This window comes from Staurois parvus, unplaced genomic scaffold (genome assembly GCF_062004578.1).
Source record: "Staurois parvus isolate SC_StPar_1 unplaced genomic scaffold, SC_StPar_1.0 ptg000570l, whole genome shotgun sequence".
NCBI lineage: Eukaryota > Metazoa > Chordata > Amphibia > Anura > Ranidae > Staurois > Staurois parvus.
In genome coordinates this window covers 1869102-1884594 of record NW_028318366.1, presented here as the reverse complement: position 1 = coordinate 1884594, position 15493 = coordinate 1869102, and the positions used below count along the sequence as shown (strand labels likewise).

Sequence of the window (15493 nt, the reverse complement as noted above, 5' to 3'; positions counted from 1 at the left end):
AAAAAATGGAAGTAGAGTAATCACGGACGTCAGTGGAGCCAAATGTAGATAGTGGCAGGATCAAAAAACACAATAAAACAGACTCAGACAGTCCTTGTGTAGGTGTATATGAATCCCGGTATATCCATAGAAGGCAGTCCAGAACACGCCACATGTGTGAAAGACAATTGTAAGGATAGGAATACAGCCCGTTGTTCCTATAAACCAAATAGATGGACCCCCAATAGAGGGAAATGATAAAACAACCGGAAGCAATATATAGAAATGGGGAGACAAACGGTTATCATTTACTAGACCACATGGATCAATCCCTTGATGGTTGTTGAGGCCATAGATGCATGACAGACCCATATACTTCCCATAGAGGACAGTCCACTAAACCATCCTTGATTGGAGGTGTAAATGGCCATAATCTCAGTATGATTGGCAGTATCCAGGATACAATAGATGGGGGGTGAGCTGTTGTACAGATCTGTAATGAATCGCTTTCCCGCCATAAGGATAAACACATCCAATAAGTAACTCAACCGAGCAATTTGCTATTGTGGGGAATTTTCCCAATATATTGATGCCTTACTGTGAAAACAATGTCTGCTCAGCCAACCATATACCGACATCTATGGTGATCTTGACTTGCTGCAACATGAGAGCTGCAGGAGCATGCCATGTGGTTGTCCAGGGATGGAGAGTCTGTCAGATGGTCCGGTGTGGTCAGATTGTAGAGCCGCCAAGGAGGACCCGGATGGCGAGGAAGTGAGCGTTACAACGCTGTGATGTCAATGCATTTCACCCATTGAGTCACGTGAGCTTATTCAGGATGTAGCGGCCATATTGTTGAAGACATTTATAGGGGACACAGTCGTCACACAGGAAAAATGGCCACTACAGAAAAGTCATTCCAGCAATGCAAAAATGCTACAAATCATCATATAATTAAAACAAAAAGAGGGGATTCAAATATACATAACGGGGCAAACATTCCCATACATAGGGGCAACTAGAACCCCATATAAAGTACAGTATGTGCCATAGTGAGCCAGAGTAACCAAATGGCCAAACAGGAAAGAGATAGGAATAGTCAGCATATATAACCGATTGTTAACAAATGGGAATTATAGCAGTGAGTAGGGGGCAAAAAGGACAGTTATGGGTCAAGAAAGACCTGCAATTCCTTCTCCTTACGTAAACTAATTGTATCAAAGTCACCCCTACGATTGGGCAAATTGAGAGCATAAATGGCTTTCACACGCAAACCGGCAGGAGAGAATTGTGGCATTTAGCAAAATGTTCACCTACAGGAGTTCGATCGTGTTTATTACAAATGCGTCCTAAATGTTCACCTACAGGAGTTCGATCATGTTTATTACAAATGCATCCTAAATGTTCACCTACAGGAGTTCGATCGTGTTTATTACAAATGCATCCTAAATGTTCACCTACAGGAGTTCGATCGTGTTTATTACAAATGCATCCTAAATGTTCACCTACAGGAGTTCGATCGTGTTTATTACAAATGCATCCTAAATGTTCACCTACAGGAGTTCGATCATGTTTATTACAAATGCGTCCTAAATGTTCACCTACAGGAGTTCGATCGTGTTTATTACAAATGCATCCTAAATGTTCACCTACAGGAGTTCGATCGTGTTTATTACAAATGCGTCCTAAATGTTCACCTACAGGAGTTCGATCATGTTTATTACAAATGCATCCTAAATGTTCACCTACAGGAGTTCGATCGTGTTTATTACAAATGCATCCTAAATGTTCACCTACAGGAGTTCGATCGTGTTTATTACAAATGCTTCCTAAATGTTCACCTACAGGAGTTTGATCGTGTTTATTACAAATGCGTCCTAAATGTTCACCTACAGGAGTTCGATCGTGTTTATTACAAATGCGTCCTAAATGTTCACCAATACGTACACGTGATTGCCGTTTTGTTTTTCCAATATATATTTTGTCACAAGGACACTGGAGCATGTATTTCACACGTGTGGTGGCACAGTTCATGAATTGTTTGATATGATAAACCTTCTGTCTGTTGACGGCAGTAAATCTGTCTGTCCGTTCAACATACCTGCATATACTACATCATCCACACAGATACATTCCGATGAGTGGAGCTAAATCTGTTAGCCAATTGTTTGTTGGTGTGAATTCGGATTTAACTAGATTGTCCCTCAGGTTCATTGCTCGCTTAGTGACCATAAGGGGTCTAGGGCCTACAATCTGAGATAATTCAGGGGACTGAGTAAGGATGTGCCAATGCTTAGTAAGAATTTCCCGTACCGCCTCCAACTGGATCCCAAACCGGGTAATAATACGCACAGAAGACAGATCATGAGAGACAGAATTGTCAGTACATGTATGTAATAACTTCCCGCTTACATTTAGAGGCTTTCACTTTGGATTGTCTAAGAGTACTATGTTGATACCCCCTTTCCTGAAATCTGTTATAGAGGCCATCTGCTTCTTGTTCATAGTCGTCACCACAGGTACAATTTCTGCAAATACACAGACATTGTCCAGTGGGGATCCCCCGGATCAGAGAATGTGGATGGTGGCTAGAGGTGAGGAGCAAGGAGTTGACAGCTGTAGATTTCCTATATGTTTTAGTATGGAGGGCATCACCCTCAATCCATACTGACAGATCAAGGAACGAGGTTCCCTATAGTTAAAGGTATAGGTGAGTTTGATATTATGATTGTTATTATTGAGTTCAGACAAAAACACATGAAGCGTCGACTCAGTGCCTTCCCATAGCATGAGGACATCATCGATGTACAGGGGGGGTGAATAAACAATTTGTTCCTCCCACCAGCCAAGGTGCAAGCACGCATACGCAGGTGTCCAGGGGGCTCCCATTGAAGTCCCACAAATTTGATGGTATGATGTACCTAGAAATTGTAAAATGTTTTGATTTAAGCCAAACTCTAGCAGTTCAATAAGGAATTCATTCTGAGCTCCCATCATTGGGTAGCTTTTATCTAGGAAATTGGCTACAGCTCCAATCCCCCAATCATAGGGGGTAGAGGTATAGAGAGACTCTACATCAATACCCACCAAAAGTGTACCTGGCTGTACCTGAATCTGAGCAATCTTTGACAGTACATCTCGTGTGTCCTGAACATATGAAGGAAGTGCCATCACCAGATCCTTAATAAGGACATCAATGTATTTTCCAATTCACCCAGAAAGGTCTACCTGAGGTCACTATAGGAAGGAAGACAGGAAGGAACTGGTTCCAACCTGTATATTACCCCTATATTACAGGATAGGGATCAGGAGGCTATGGACAATCTCATTACATTGATGGAGGATGTAACCTCCGAGTCCTATACTGAGGAGGATCCTTGCAATTTAGGGTTAAGACAGGGTTGTCTACCTATAAAATCTACTAAAATGCCCCAGATCCAGAAACATCGATGGCTGGGAGTATTCCTTGATCTGGTTCATCATGACTTGGCACAGCTTGATTGGAGACCAAGTGATGTTGATAACCTTTCACAGCATGAGAGACAGGCACTCAGGGAACTTAAGGAAGCACCCAACCTTGTGACAAAGGTGGTAATGTGGTGTTCATGTCTACGGATGATTATGAATGTGAGATCAAAAGGCAGCTTCAAGATACTTCTACATACAGTAAACTAGAGAGGAATCCTTTTCCCAGGGTGGTCTCGCTCCTTAATCATGAACTATCCCTGGCATGTGAGGTGGGCCTTATCACCAAGAAGGAATACAGTTATCTACATGTGGAGGATTATAACATCCCCACTATCTACATTATCCCCAAGGTACATAAGAGGTTGGTTATTCCACCAGGGAGGCCCATCATCTCAGCCATTAAAGGACCCTTGGAGTGAATTGGAAAATACATTGATGCCCCTATTAAGGATTATTAATAATAAAGTAATTATTTCTAAGGTCTCTGGGTTTCTTAAAGATCAAGCTCGGCTTCTGTGGAAGTGAGTGACCCAGGGCAGGATCAGTTTTGAAAATGTTCCAACTTTTGGAAAGAATCTGTTTGATGGCCCAGGATCTATTATTAAATCTCATACAGAACCGTTCTGAATCTCGTACCTTAGAAGTATCCTAGCTCCCAGTAGGCTACTCAAGGCTACGAGCCTCCCTAAATCTGTTCCAGGCCCATGGTCTGGTCTCTTTGACCAAAAAGGGAATTATAGATGTGGTGTCTCCAACTGTGGCACCTGCGAGATCACTTGGGATCATTAAATGTAGTACTTCTTTTGTTGTGTATGGACTTTTGTGCCCATGCGGCTTACTCTATATAGGCTGTACTTCCTGTCCTTTAAGAATTCACATCAGTGAAATAAAAGCAGTATCAAAAAATGGTAAAAAAAAATGCTCTGTCCCCCATCATTTTAAAGACGTCCCCCAAGGTAGTTACTGTGGTATCAGAGTCTTTGGGGTGGAGGCCATATGAAAGATCTGGACAATGGCAGGAGACACCAAAGACTCTGCAGCACAGAGAGCTCTTGGATTTTTACACTAGATACTTTATCCCCAAAAGGTTTGAATGATGATCTTGAAACACATGCCTTGATCTAGTCCCTATGAAAAGTCTCCATCTGTTTTAAACAGGAGTTACATCACATGAAATCTACCCATTCTTTTCATGAACAATTTATCTCCAGCCCAATGTCTTTTCTTATTTCTTTATTCATTTATCCCCAAAATTCATAGAGGCCTGGAAGGTTCTCGGTTTTTGGTCTTTTATTCATTTTTATCATTCATCATTTATTATGATTCATCATAAATTCATTAATTAATTATTTAATTAATTTATTATTATTATGGTCTTCCTGTTTTATTTTTGTCTTTATTTTTCATATTTACTGTATATACTAGTTTCTGTTTCATTCCCTTCTATTCATTCATTCATTTTTATTTATTCAGTCATTAACTATCATTTATTAAATTTTTATATATATATATATATATATATATATATATTTATATATTTATCATTATTTTAAATATTTTCCAATATTTTTCATTATCGTTATTCATCAATTCAATTTACCAGTGTTGTGGTCCATCAATTGTTAGTTAATCATTTATTTTATTTTTTAAGTTATTTGCATAATTTCCCCCTTTTTTCCTTCCTCCTTTGGATCATAATCCATAAACTCTTCCATCTAGTGCAAGGTGGACGCTGTGCCCCTCCATCCCTCCTTGTGTTGTGGGATGATAGCGTTGGTTCCTGGGCTCTCCGTCCCGCAAGTGACGACGCAGTGAGCAGTAGACTGTGGCTGTGTGCAGCCGCCCTCCGTCTGTTCGGATTTACATATGGGCGGTTTCAGCGGCTTCTCGGTTGCACCTCCTGTGATATGCCCTCCAGTGACAAGTAAAGATGGCGGCTGGAACGCATTGAGCAGGCACCCACTAATGGTTACATACCGGCGTGCATTCCACCGCCATCTGAGCAGCCTCTGCTGTTGATTGATTGTTTGAAGTTCCTCTCTCCACTGCCGTTGTTACAATTCTGACACATCGAACACAATACTTCCTCATAATATTCCTCTAAACCTGTCTGATCACTTGGAAAGAGTTCTAAAGAGTTGCTGAAGCATTTTACGATCTCTAATAACATGGATTTAATGCAAATCACTCAGCAAAAGATCGATATGCTCTGATCACAGTGTACAGGTAAAGCTGAATCATGGATTTATTACTATTTGTATTCATACTTTTATTATTCATTTCAGTGATCAACATCATTATTTTATAGCAGTCATGTACTGGGCATTATATATTATATATATACATGTTTTATATATATATATATACACACAAACACACATATACAGTATACACAGTTGTGCTCACAAGTTTGCATACCTTGGCAGAAATCATGACATTTGGTATTGATACAGAAAATATGACTGATCTGCCAAAAAACTGTCTTTTATTTAGGGATAGTGATCATATGAAGCCATTTATAATCACAGAGTTGTTTGGCTCCTTTTTAAAGCATAATGATAACAGAAATCACCCAAATGGCTCGGATCAGAAGTCCCCACCCCCGGATCAGAGGTTTCCCTCCCCCCTTAGAATGTTGGGCCTTGGTACAGACACACAAGGTGACACACACGGGTTAAAATGGCAATTAGAGACTAAAATCCACATCTGTGGCTTTTTAATTTGCAAATAGTGTCAGTGTATAAATAGTCAATGAGTTTGTTAGCTCTTATGTGGATGCACTGAGCAAGCTAGATACTGAGCCATGGGGAGCAGAAAAGAACTGTCAAAAGTCCTGCGTAACAAGCTAATGGATCTTTATAAAGATGGAAAAGGATATAAAAAGATGTCCAAAGCCTTGAATATGCCAGTCATCATTTCCACTAAGAAGTAGAAAATTCAGGTACCTCTTGATACCAAGCCAAGGTCAGTTAGACCAAGAAAGATTGCAGCCACAACTGCCAGAAGAATTGTTCGGGATACAAAGGGAAACCCACAGGCAACCTCAAGAAAATGGGTCTCCAAGTGTGTCCTCCTGAGAAGCTGTCTGTGGTGGAGGTGAGGGCTGCTGCAGTGGTGGGCTGCTGTGTGTTGTGACTTTTTGTACCAGCACCATCTTGGCTGGAGGAGTTCGCTGCAGAAGAGGGGACTGGCGGTCTGACTGAGGTTCCTGTGTGGGCTTCTTTTTCACCATTAGCACCAACTGTACATCTTGTGTTCCCCCAGCTAGTGCTGCTGTTTCCAGGACCCCTCCTCTGCCCCACTTGCTTCATTTATCTCGGATGGTGGAGGACATGCAGAGCGCGGTCAGCACATAACCTGTCCCGGTCCAGCGCATGCGCACTGCGGGTTCAAAGACATTTTCTAGCAAAAATACTGATTGCTACATGGAAACAAAGTGTCAGAAATGGCTTGGGGGGGTCGATGTGATATTCCTGATCTTTGCCGGCTGTCCCATGTCCTGGTATGAAGACGTCTCCTGTTTTTTATTTACATATATATTATAGGTACTTATATAGCGCCCTCAATTTACACAGCACTTTATATATATATTGTACATTCACATCAGTCCCTAACCCTCAAGGGGCGTACAATCTAAGGTCCCTAACCCTCAAGGGGCGTACAATCTAAAGTTCTCTCTGTATTGCTTCCTTTGTGTGAGATCCCCGGTGATCCTGCCAGTCCCTCTGCTTCCCTGTCACTATCGTAGTCAGTTCTCCATCCATGCTGAAAACAAAGCCTGCTCTCCTCCAATAATAAGACTTGTCCTGACACCCCCCTGCTCAGCCAGCCATTCACTGGGAAGACCAGTAAACAGAAGTCAATTGTGCTGTTGTTTCTCCTTCCCATATACAGCTGAGAACAGAGGGAATGTGATCACTTATAAAAAGGGGAAAATGTATTTCTAATGTGTTTCTATCTATACACAAACGCTTTGCCTTTCTTTTTATGTTTACCTGAACTGGTTGTATTACAAGGTGAAGGCTTACATACAGATCACCTTCTATCCTTCAATGTCTACTGTAGTCAGAAGTGTATTAGTATGAATCCATGCCTGAAGAAGGAGAGTAAGGGGTCTGCTGATAGAAATTCATTGGACAAATGTGACACAAATTCATGGAGTCCTTACAGATTCTGGCTGTAATGTAACACATTGATTTCCTATGACTGTCAGCTCCATCTAGTGACCATAATGAGGTATTATTCATGAAATACCTCAATCAGTAAAAGTAGTGCAATACTGCATTATGGCCACTAGGTGGAGCCAAGAAAATTAGAGTATGAAATAAAATATGGCCAATATTCATCACAGCTGGATGAACGCCGGTCACATTCGTTCAACTCATTCTTTTTTTAAACCAACCTCCAAGTGTTTGTGAAATCTCCCACCACAAAATGTTCTCAGCCAATGACAGGTCAGGACATTTTTATTCTCCTCATGATATGTATGGCCAACCCGGTCCCACACTTCATCCATGTCTTTGGGGACCTCTCATCTCCTTTTGAACTGTTCCTTCCATGATGAAGATTAGCCATGGAGTATATCTGAGGTGTATATCAGGGGGTGCTTCTTCCCCACATGAGAGCTGGGATGTCCAGCAACATTCATCTAGAAGATATTTCCCACACTCAAGGCACTAATACACCTCCAGGGTTGTGTGGGACCCCTGATGTACAGGAAGACAGGACTTCAGTGAGGAACATTTCCCTCACTCAGGATAGGAAAGTGGCTTCTCCCTCGTGTGACATCTTTGATGGTTGTAAAGACTGGACCTTCGTGAAAAACATTTCCCGCACTCAGGACAGGAATATGGCTTCTCTCCTGTGTGGGATCTGTGATGTGTGTAAAGATGGGACTTGTGTGGAAAACATTTCCCACACTCAGGGCAGGAAAACGGCTTCTCTCCCGTGTGAGATCTCTGATGTGTGTCAAGATTGGACTTCTGTGAAAAACATTTCCCACACTCAGCACAGGAATATGGCTTCTCCCCCGTATGAGATCTCTGATGTCTGTAAAGATCAGACTTCTGTAGAAAACATTTCTCACACTCAAGACAGGAATATATTTTCCCACCTGTGTGGGATCCCTGATGTCTGTAAAGATTGGACTTCACTGAAAAACATTTCCCGCACTCAGGACAGGAATATGGCTTCTCCCCTGTGTGAGATCTTTTATGCACATTAAGTTTGGATTTAGAATGGAACCTCTTCCCGCACTCAGGACAGGAGAAGCTCTTCCCTGTTGGAAGGCCGGCCCGGTCCCGCACAGTCTGAGGTTCCTTAGGATACGAGGAATCCGATGGTCCATCTACACTGGGTGGTGCCGGATGGACATTGGAGGGAGCCGGGTTTTCTCCTGGACTATACTGTGTGATGTCCTTATCTTCTACTTTCCAGTCTGGAGACAAAGTGAGACAATCCTCAGAGGTTTTCCTCATCTCCCGGCCATGGACTAAAATACAAAGACAAAGAGGATTACTAGACAGGAGCGGATTGGTTCCCCCAAACCAGGACTCCGCCCACATCAGGCAGCTTGGTCTCTGAGGAGCTTACAATTCCACCCTCAAGGGAACTAGGAAATGGCTCCTCTGATCTCCTACCAGGTCATTTCTTTATTCATGGACCTTAGTCAGAGAGTGAGGAAACAACCGGAACTGTCTTTTATAGGAGGGACAGTGATGAGGGGATTATAGGACGAGGGTCCCCACCCCCTCTATCACTCATCGCCATCTTCCCAACACAAGAAGTACTGCACTTCCTTATTTAGTCCATGATTTAGTTATGAAGAACAGCGGGGCTGAGCCCCACCAGAGGTCAGAGAGTGAGGATGGGGGGAGAACAACCAAGATGAAGATTGGACTGATCCTGAAGACCACCATCATTGGGGTATTGACTCCTCCCTCATTATCACTTTCTGTTTAAGGGTCCAAAGTTGGAGGATGTTATCACATTATTATCACCATGTAAAAGTCTGTGCTCCAATCACATCATCCGATATAAAATGTCCAGCTGCTAGGAAATGGGGGGAACAAAAAAGAGGTTGAGCAGAGCTTATGAATCAACATTTTTCTGGAAGCTGAACCCCAGAACCTCCATAAATCCAGTCTAGATACATAAATTGTGTCTGCAGCACAGAGAAGGAAGATTATCGGAGAGAAATCCAGGAATACAGGACGGGGAACACAGCTCAGGAAAGTGACCAGGGGATTACAGGCTGATATCACCCAGTCCCCGCCCTACTCTGGACCAATCAGTGAGCAGTATGGGTGGAGGAATGGATTTAGTGTTCATGACCCACCTGTGCTGATCTCTGTAGGAGTGTCCTCCTCTATAAATGTCCCCGTTATTCCATCCTCCTCCATAGACTGCTGATCATCCCTCACATACGCCTCTTCTTCTTCTGCTTCAACCTCAAATTCTCTCAGGTTTCCACTCTGAATATATAATAAAATGACATCAATGGTAACAATGCAGATAATGTACAGATCCTAATGATACTATCAGTGATTGTTCCTCATCTACCTGATGATGGTGAGGGATGGTGTGACCTTCCTGTGTGGAATCCCGGGAATACAGAGGACGGGGACATCTCTCTGGTGGGTTCCCATGACTGGATCCATCTGTAGGAAACACACACACTGACTGAATCCATTGTTTCTATGTGTTTATCAGATGATGGGGGATCTAGGTGGATCCTCCGTACTGCTCTCTCCTTTACAATAAAGTCTCCTCTTACCCGGTGATGTGAGGGGCGGCTGATTGTCCATCATGACGTCCTTGTAGAGATCCTTGTGTCCTTCTAAATACTCCCACTCCTCCATGGAGAAATAGACAGTGACACCCTGACACCTTATAGGAACCTGACACACACAATGATACAGTCACCATCCAGACACATCCCTTGTCTGTTACTGGAGAATGTCCCAGAATTCCCGGCACCGCTCACCTCTCCTGTCAGCAGCTCCATCATCTTCTTGGTGACTTCTAGAATCTTCTGCATGTTGTGTCTCTCAGGGTTTAGGGAGTCACATGGAGGCACTGTGATGGTCATATGATCACCTGACTTCAGAAGAGGAAATCTCTGTATTGAGGAACCAATAGGAATATCATGTTAGAATCCCAGAATCCTCCTCACCTCTCCGGTCAGGTCTGTGTATTAATAATAAAGATAGGAGTGATGTCATGTGACCTCCCAGAATCCTCCTCACCTCTCCGGTCAGGTTGGTGTTTTATTAATAGAGATAAGAGTGATGTCATGTGACCTCCCAGAATCCTCCTCACCTCTCCGGTCAGGTCTGTGTTTTATTAATAGAGATGAGAGTGATGTCATGTGACCTCCCAGAATCCTCCTCACCTCTCCGGTCAGGTCTGTGTTTTATTAATAGAGATAAGAGTGATGTCATGTGACCTCCCAGAATCCTCCTCACCTCTCCGGTCAGCAGGTAGATGATCTCCAGGGTGAGGTTTAGTATCTTCTCAGTCATGTGACTCCGGTCCTCCTCCATCCTCATTGGTGCCATCATGTGATCTATACAGGTCTCCTTGTAGACGGATAACTTTGGGAAATGAAAGTAAGAATGATTTGGATGGTATTGGTCACACAATAATAGGATGTGGATGTGAGGGGGGAATAGGGGGGTTGCTGGACAACCACTTGTTTCATTTTGGATAGAGTAAGGGAGGGTTATAACCTCTGTCAGTTGTTTTTGCCATCTGTGTCCCATTGGGGATATTTCCCTTCACTTCCTGTCCCATAGCCAAAACAAGTGAGAGGAAATCCCCACCAAAAGTGAGGGAATTCTGGTGTCACCAGAACTAGTTTCCCCATTGGAGGATTTACCCTCTATTAGTGTTCTGATGTCAACCCAAAATTTGGGGCTCTCTTTCACTCTTGGTTATAATGGTCACCGGGACAAATGGGGGCACAAACCGCAATAAAAACTGACAGATGCTCTAATTCCTCTCTAATCTAAACCTAAAAAAAAAAGTTTTACCTTTAGTTATACCTTAAGAATTACCGCCCCCCACGGGAACATGTTTACTTTAGACTGTTTAGTGTTTAGACCCCAGAACTCTCTTAGTCTGCTGGATCAGAAATCCCCTTTTCTCTGTTATGTTTGTTTTGTCTCTGAACTGGCTTTGATGAGTTTTAGATCTGCAGACAAGGAATGATAAATGGTTACATAGTCGGTAAGGTTGACTAAAGACACCCGTCCCTCCAGTTCAGCCGCATTGTGTGTATCTGCGTGTCTATGGCACCATCCTCTTCCATATCCCTTTACATTGTGTTCCCTAAGAAACACATCTAAAAGGTTTGTGAATGTATCTACACTCCCCGCTGACACCCCAACTGTGGAAGGGAGTTCCACATCCTTACCACTCTAACAGTAAAGAACCTAACACACAGTTTAACCACTTGACCTCCAGAAGGTATTACCTCTTTATGACCAGGTTATTTTTTGCTGTTCAGCACTGAACTACTTTAACGGCAAATTGCTCGGTCATGCAACACTGAACCCAAATTAAATTTATATAATGTTTTCACACAAATGAAGCTTTCTTTTGGTGGTATTTGATCACTACTGGGGGTTTTGTATGTATGTAACACACTGCATTGTTACTAATTGCAGATTGTTAAATGGCCACAAGATGGCTGTGCTCTGCAGTTCAGCTGACACCGGAAATTGTACAGGAACGCTGAGAATGCTGGGACTTGTATGCTGCAAGCAGGATTTCTCCATTCAGTTCAGCTGACATAGAACTACAGATCCCAAGTCAGTGAGTAAAGGGGCTGGAGAGTATAAAAGGAGAAAAGCCCAGGAGGAGAGGAGAAGAGAGGCAGGGTGCGTGTGAGAACAGAGTGCCGATCCAGGAGGCCTTAGGCTGGATCAGACTGAATCAGAGGATGGAGAAGGGAATTTCCAGATTGTTGATTGTTCAGAGAGGCAGGATAGTCAATCCTGCATGTAGGTGTATCGAGTCATCGGCACCACTATCTCCATGGGAAGACAGCCAGAAAAAGGGGCCCCTCAGCAACAAGGACATCATTTCACACCACTACCTCAAAGGACTGGTGAGAGAGTTCCTAACCCATAGCACACCACCATGTGATACAGGTTCCATAGTTGTTGTTGCCGGTTACTAAGTCCAGGATTCTTACAATACAGACTGTCACATAGAGACACAGTCTCTGTAGCCCAATCAGTGCTGCGGCCTATCTACACCAGAAGCCCATTGAAGTATCACACACAGTATATCAGCCCTAATAGATTCTGTTGCCTGATTGGTAGGAACTGGAAAAAAGTAAAATCATATTACCTCCGGCCTGTTCTACACAAAGTTCCACCAGCCAAGTCTCACACTAAAGGGACATACTTCTGATGAAGTCTGCTCTCACCCTCCTCAGTTTGAGTAACCACCATACCCAAGTAAACTCCTAGCTTGTTATAAATATAAAGTGCCGCGCTCCTATTTGCTTATATATATATATCTTGATCCTAGGGGTATATGAATTAATATATGAAGCAATCTATCAATCACTGTGACTAGTGCATAAAATTAATCAATATTAAATAATAATCAATCACTAGTGAATCACTATAACCGGTGAATCAAATACATAAACAGCCTACATATTTGTGACTGATAACAATCAATCCTTAATTAGATGTGATTAAAAAATTAAATATAAATCAACACAATTTTTAAATTCCGTGCCCCTCTGATCTGCTGTGATCACTCCATCTATATAGTGCAACAGCATACATATAAGTGCAAGTGCAAATGCATATAATATATAAAACAATAAAAAAGTCTTTGAAATAAGTGCAATGTGCAGGTGGGTTCCTTAATCCCTCTCGCCGAGTGCTTAGTGGTCTCCCTATGCGCTCACCTTAATATTTGCCTGAATAAATTCAGGCAAATACACTTTTAATCCTTCCAGGATTGATGGGATGATACTCTTGTATAGGCTGTTCCAGAAGGTAGGTATGGATTTAGAGGGATTCTCATGTGCTCTCCTCTTTCCCTTTTGCAGCTGCTCATGAATGAACTTCCTGACCAGCTCTCTAGGATTCTCCTACTTCCCCTCCTGGGGTCACCACCTTCTCCAATCCTCCTTTCACCAGCATATGGAATGTGGGTCAATTTAGGGAGAGAAGAAAAAAGACTATGGTGCCTTATCCTTGTGTATAAAGGAAATTTATTGCTGCCAGTTACGGTATTACACGGCTTTAATGTGATCCAGGACAGCCTTGATGGTTACACACAGTAATACTCTGCCTCTGCCTCTGTAGTGCTGTCTGCCTCCGTCTGCACTGGAATCACCGAGCCTCTCCGATGCAACATCGTGACGTCAGAGCCCCTCCCCTACGCGTTGCGTCACAGGGTCACGTGACTTCATCAGGGGGAAATGATTGGAGGCAGACAGCACTACAGAGGCAGAGGCAGAGTATTACTGTGTGTAACCATCAAGGCTGTCCTGGATCACATTAAAGCCGTGTAATACCGTAACTGGCAGCAATAAATTTCCTTTATACACAAGGATAAGGCACCATAGTCTTTTTTCTTCTCTCTCTAAATTGACCCACATTCCATATGCTGGTGAAAGGAGGATTGGAGAAGGTGGTGACCCCAGGAGGGGAAGTAGGAGAATCCTAGAGAGCTGGTCAGGAAGTTCATTCATGAGCAGCTGCAAAAGGGAAAGAGGAGAGCACATGAGAATCCCTCTAAATCCATACCTACCTTCTGGAACAGCCTATACAAGAGTATCATCCCATCAATCCTGGAAGGATTAAAAGTGTATTTGCCTGAATTTATTCAGGCAAATATTAAGGTGAGCGCATAGGGAGACCACTAAGCACTCGGCGAGAGGGATTAAGGAACCCACCTGCACATTGCACTTATTTCAAAGACTTTTTTATTGTTTTATATATTATATGCATTTGCACTTGCACTTATATGTATGCTGTTGCACTATATAGATGGAGTGATCACAGCAGATCAGAGGGGCACGGAATTTAAAAATTGTGTTGATTTATATTTAATTTTTTAATCACATCTAATTAAGGATTGATTGTTATCAGTCACAAATATGTAGGCTGTTTATGTATTTGATTCACCGGTTATAGTGATTCACTAGTGATTGATTATTATTTAATATTGATTAATTTTATGCACTAGTCACAGTGATTGATAGATTGCATCATATATTAATTCATATACCCCTAGGATCAAGATATATATATATAAGCAAATAGGAGCGCGGCACTTTATATTTATAACATTGTATATACACCAGCAAGTGAGTCTGTGCAAGAGCCAGCGCACCTAGCACATTAAATCAGCAGATATATTTATACCACCCACTGAATGCCTCATTAACCACTTGCCTACCAGGCACTTATACCCCCTTCCTTACCAGGCCAATTTTCAGCTTTCAGCGCTGCCGCACTTTGATTGACAATTGCGCGGTCATGCAACATTGTACCCATATGAAATTTTGATCATTTTTTTCTCACAAATAGAGCTTTCTTTTGGTGGTATTTAATCGCCACTGGGCGCTTTACTTTTTGCGCTATAAATTAAAAATGTGCAAAAAATTAAAAAAAAAAAAAAAAAAGTTTATTTGTTTCTTTTATAAAATTTTTCAAACAGGTATTTTTTCTCCTTCACTGATTTGCGTTGATGAGGTGGCACTGATGGGCACTGATAGGCGGCACTGATGGGCACTGATAGGCAGCACTAAAGGGCACTGATAGGCAGTACTAATGAGGTGGCACGGATAGGCGGCACTGATAGACAGCACTAATTAGGGGTCACGGATAGGCGGCACTGATATGCAGCACTGATAGGCGGCACTGATGATGGGTACTGATAGACGGCACTGACTGGCATCACTTCTGGGCACTGACTGGCGGCACTGACTGGCACAACCCCTGGGCACTGACTGGCACAACCCCTGGGCACTGACTGGTGGCACTGACTGGCAGCACTGCTGGGCTGCACT

At 42.7% G+C, this 15493-nt stretch overlaps 1 protein-coding gene across 1 annotated transcript in view; it reads right to left on the bottom strand.

The window, feature by feature from the left end:
* LOC149450607 (uncharacterized) overlaps window positions 1–15493 on the bottom strand; it is a 156966-nt gene that overhangs the window by 83419 nt on the left and 58054 nt on the right. Inside the window, exon 2 of the mRNA XM_089691738.1 lies at window positions 8260–8560. Coding sequence (XP_089547864.1) covers window positions 8260–8560 — 301 coding nt within the window. The remainder of the gene's footprint in view (window positions 1–8259; window positions 8561–15493) is intronic.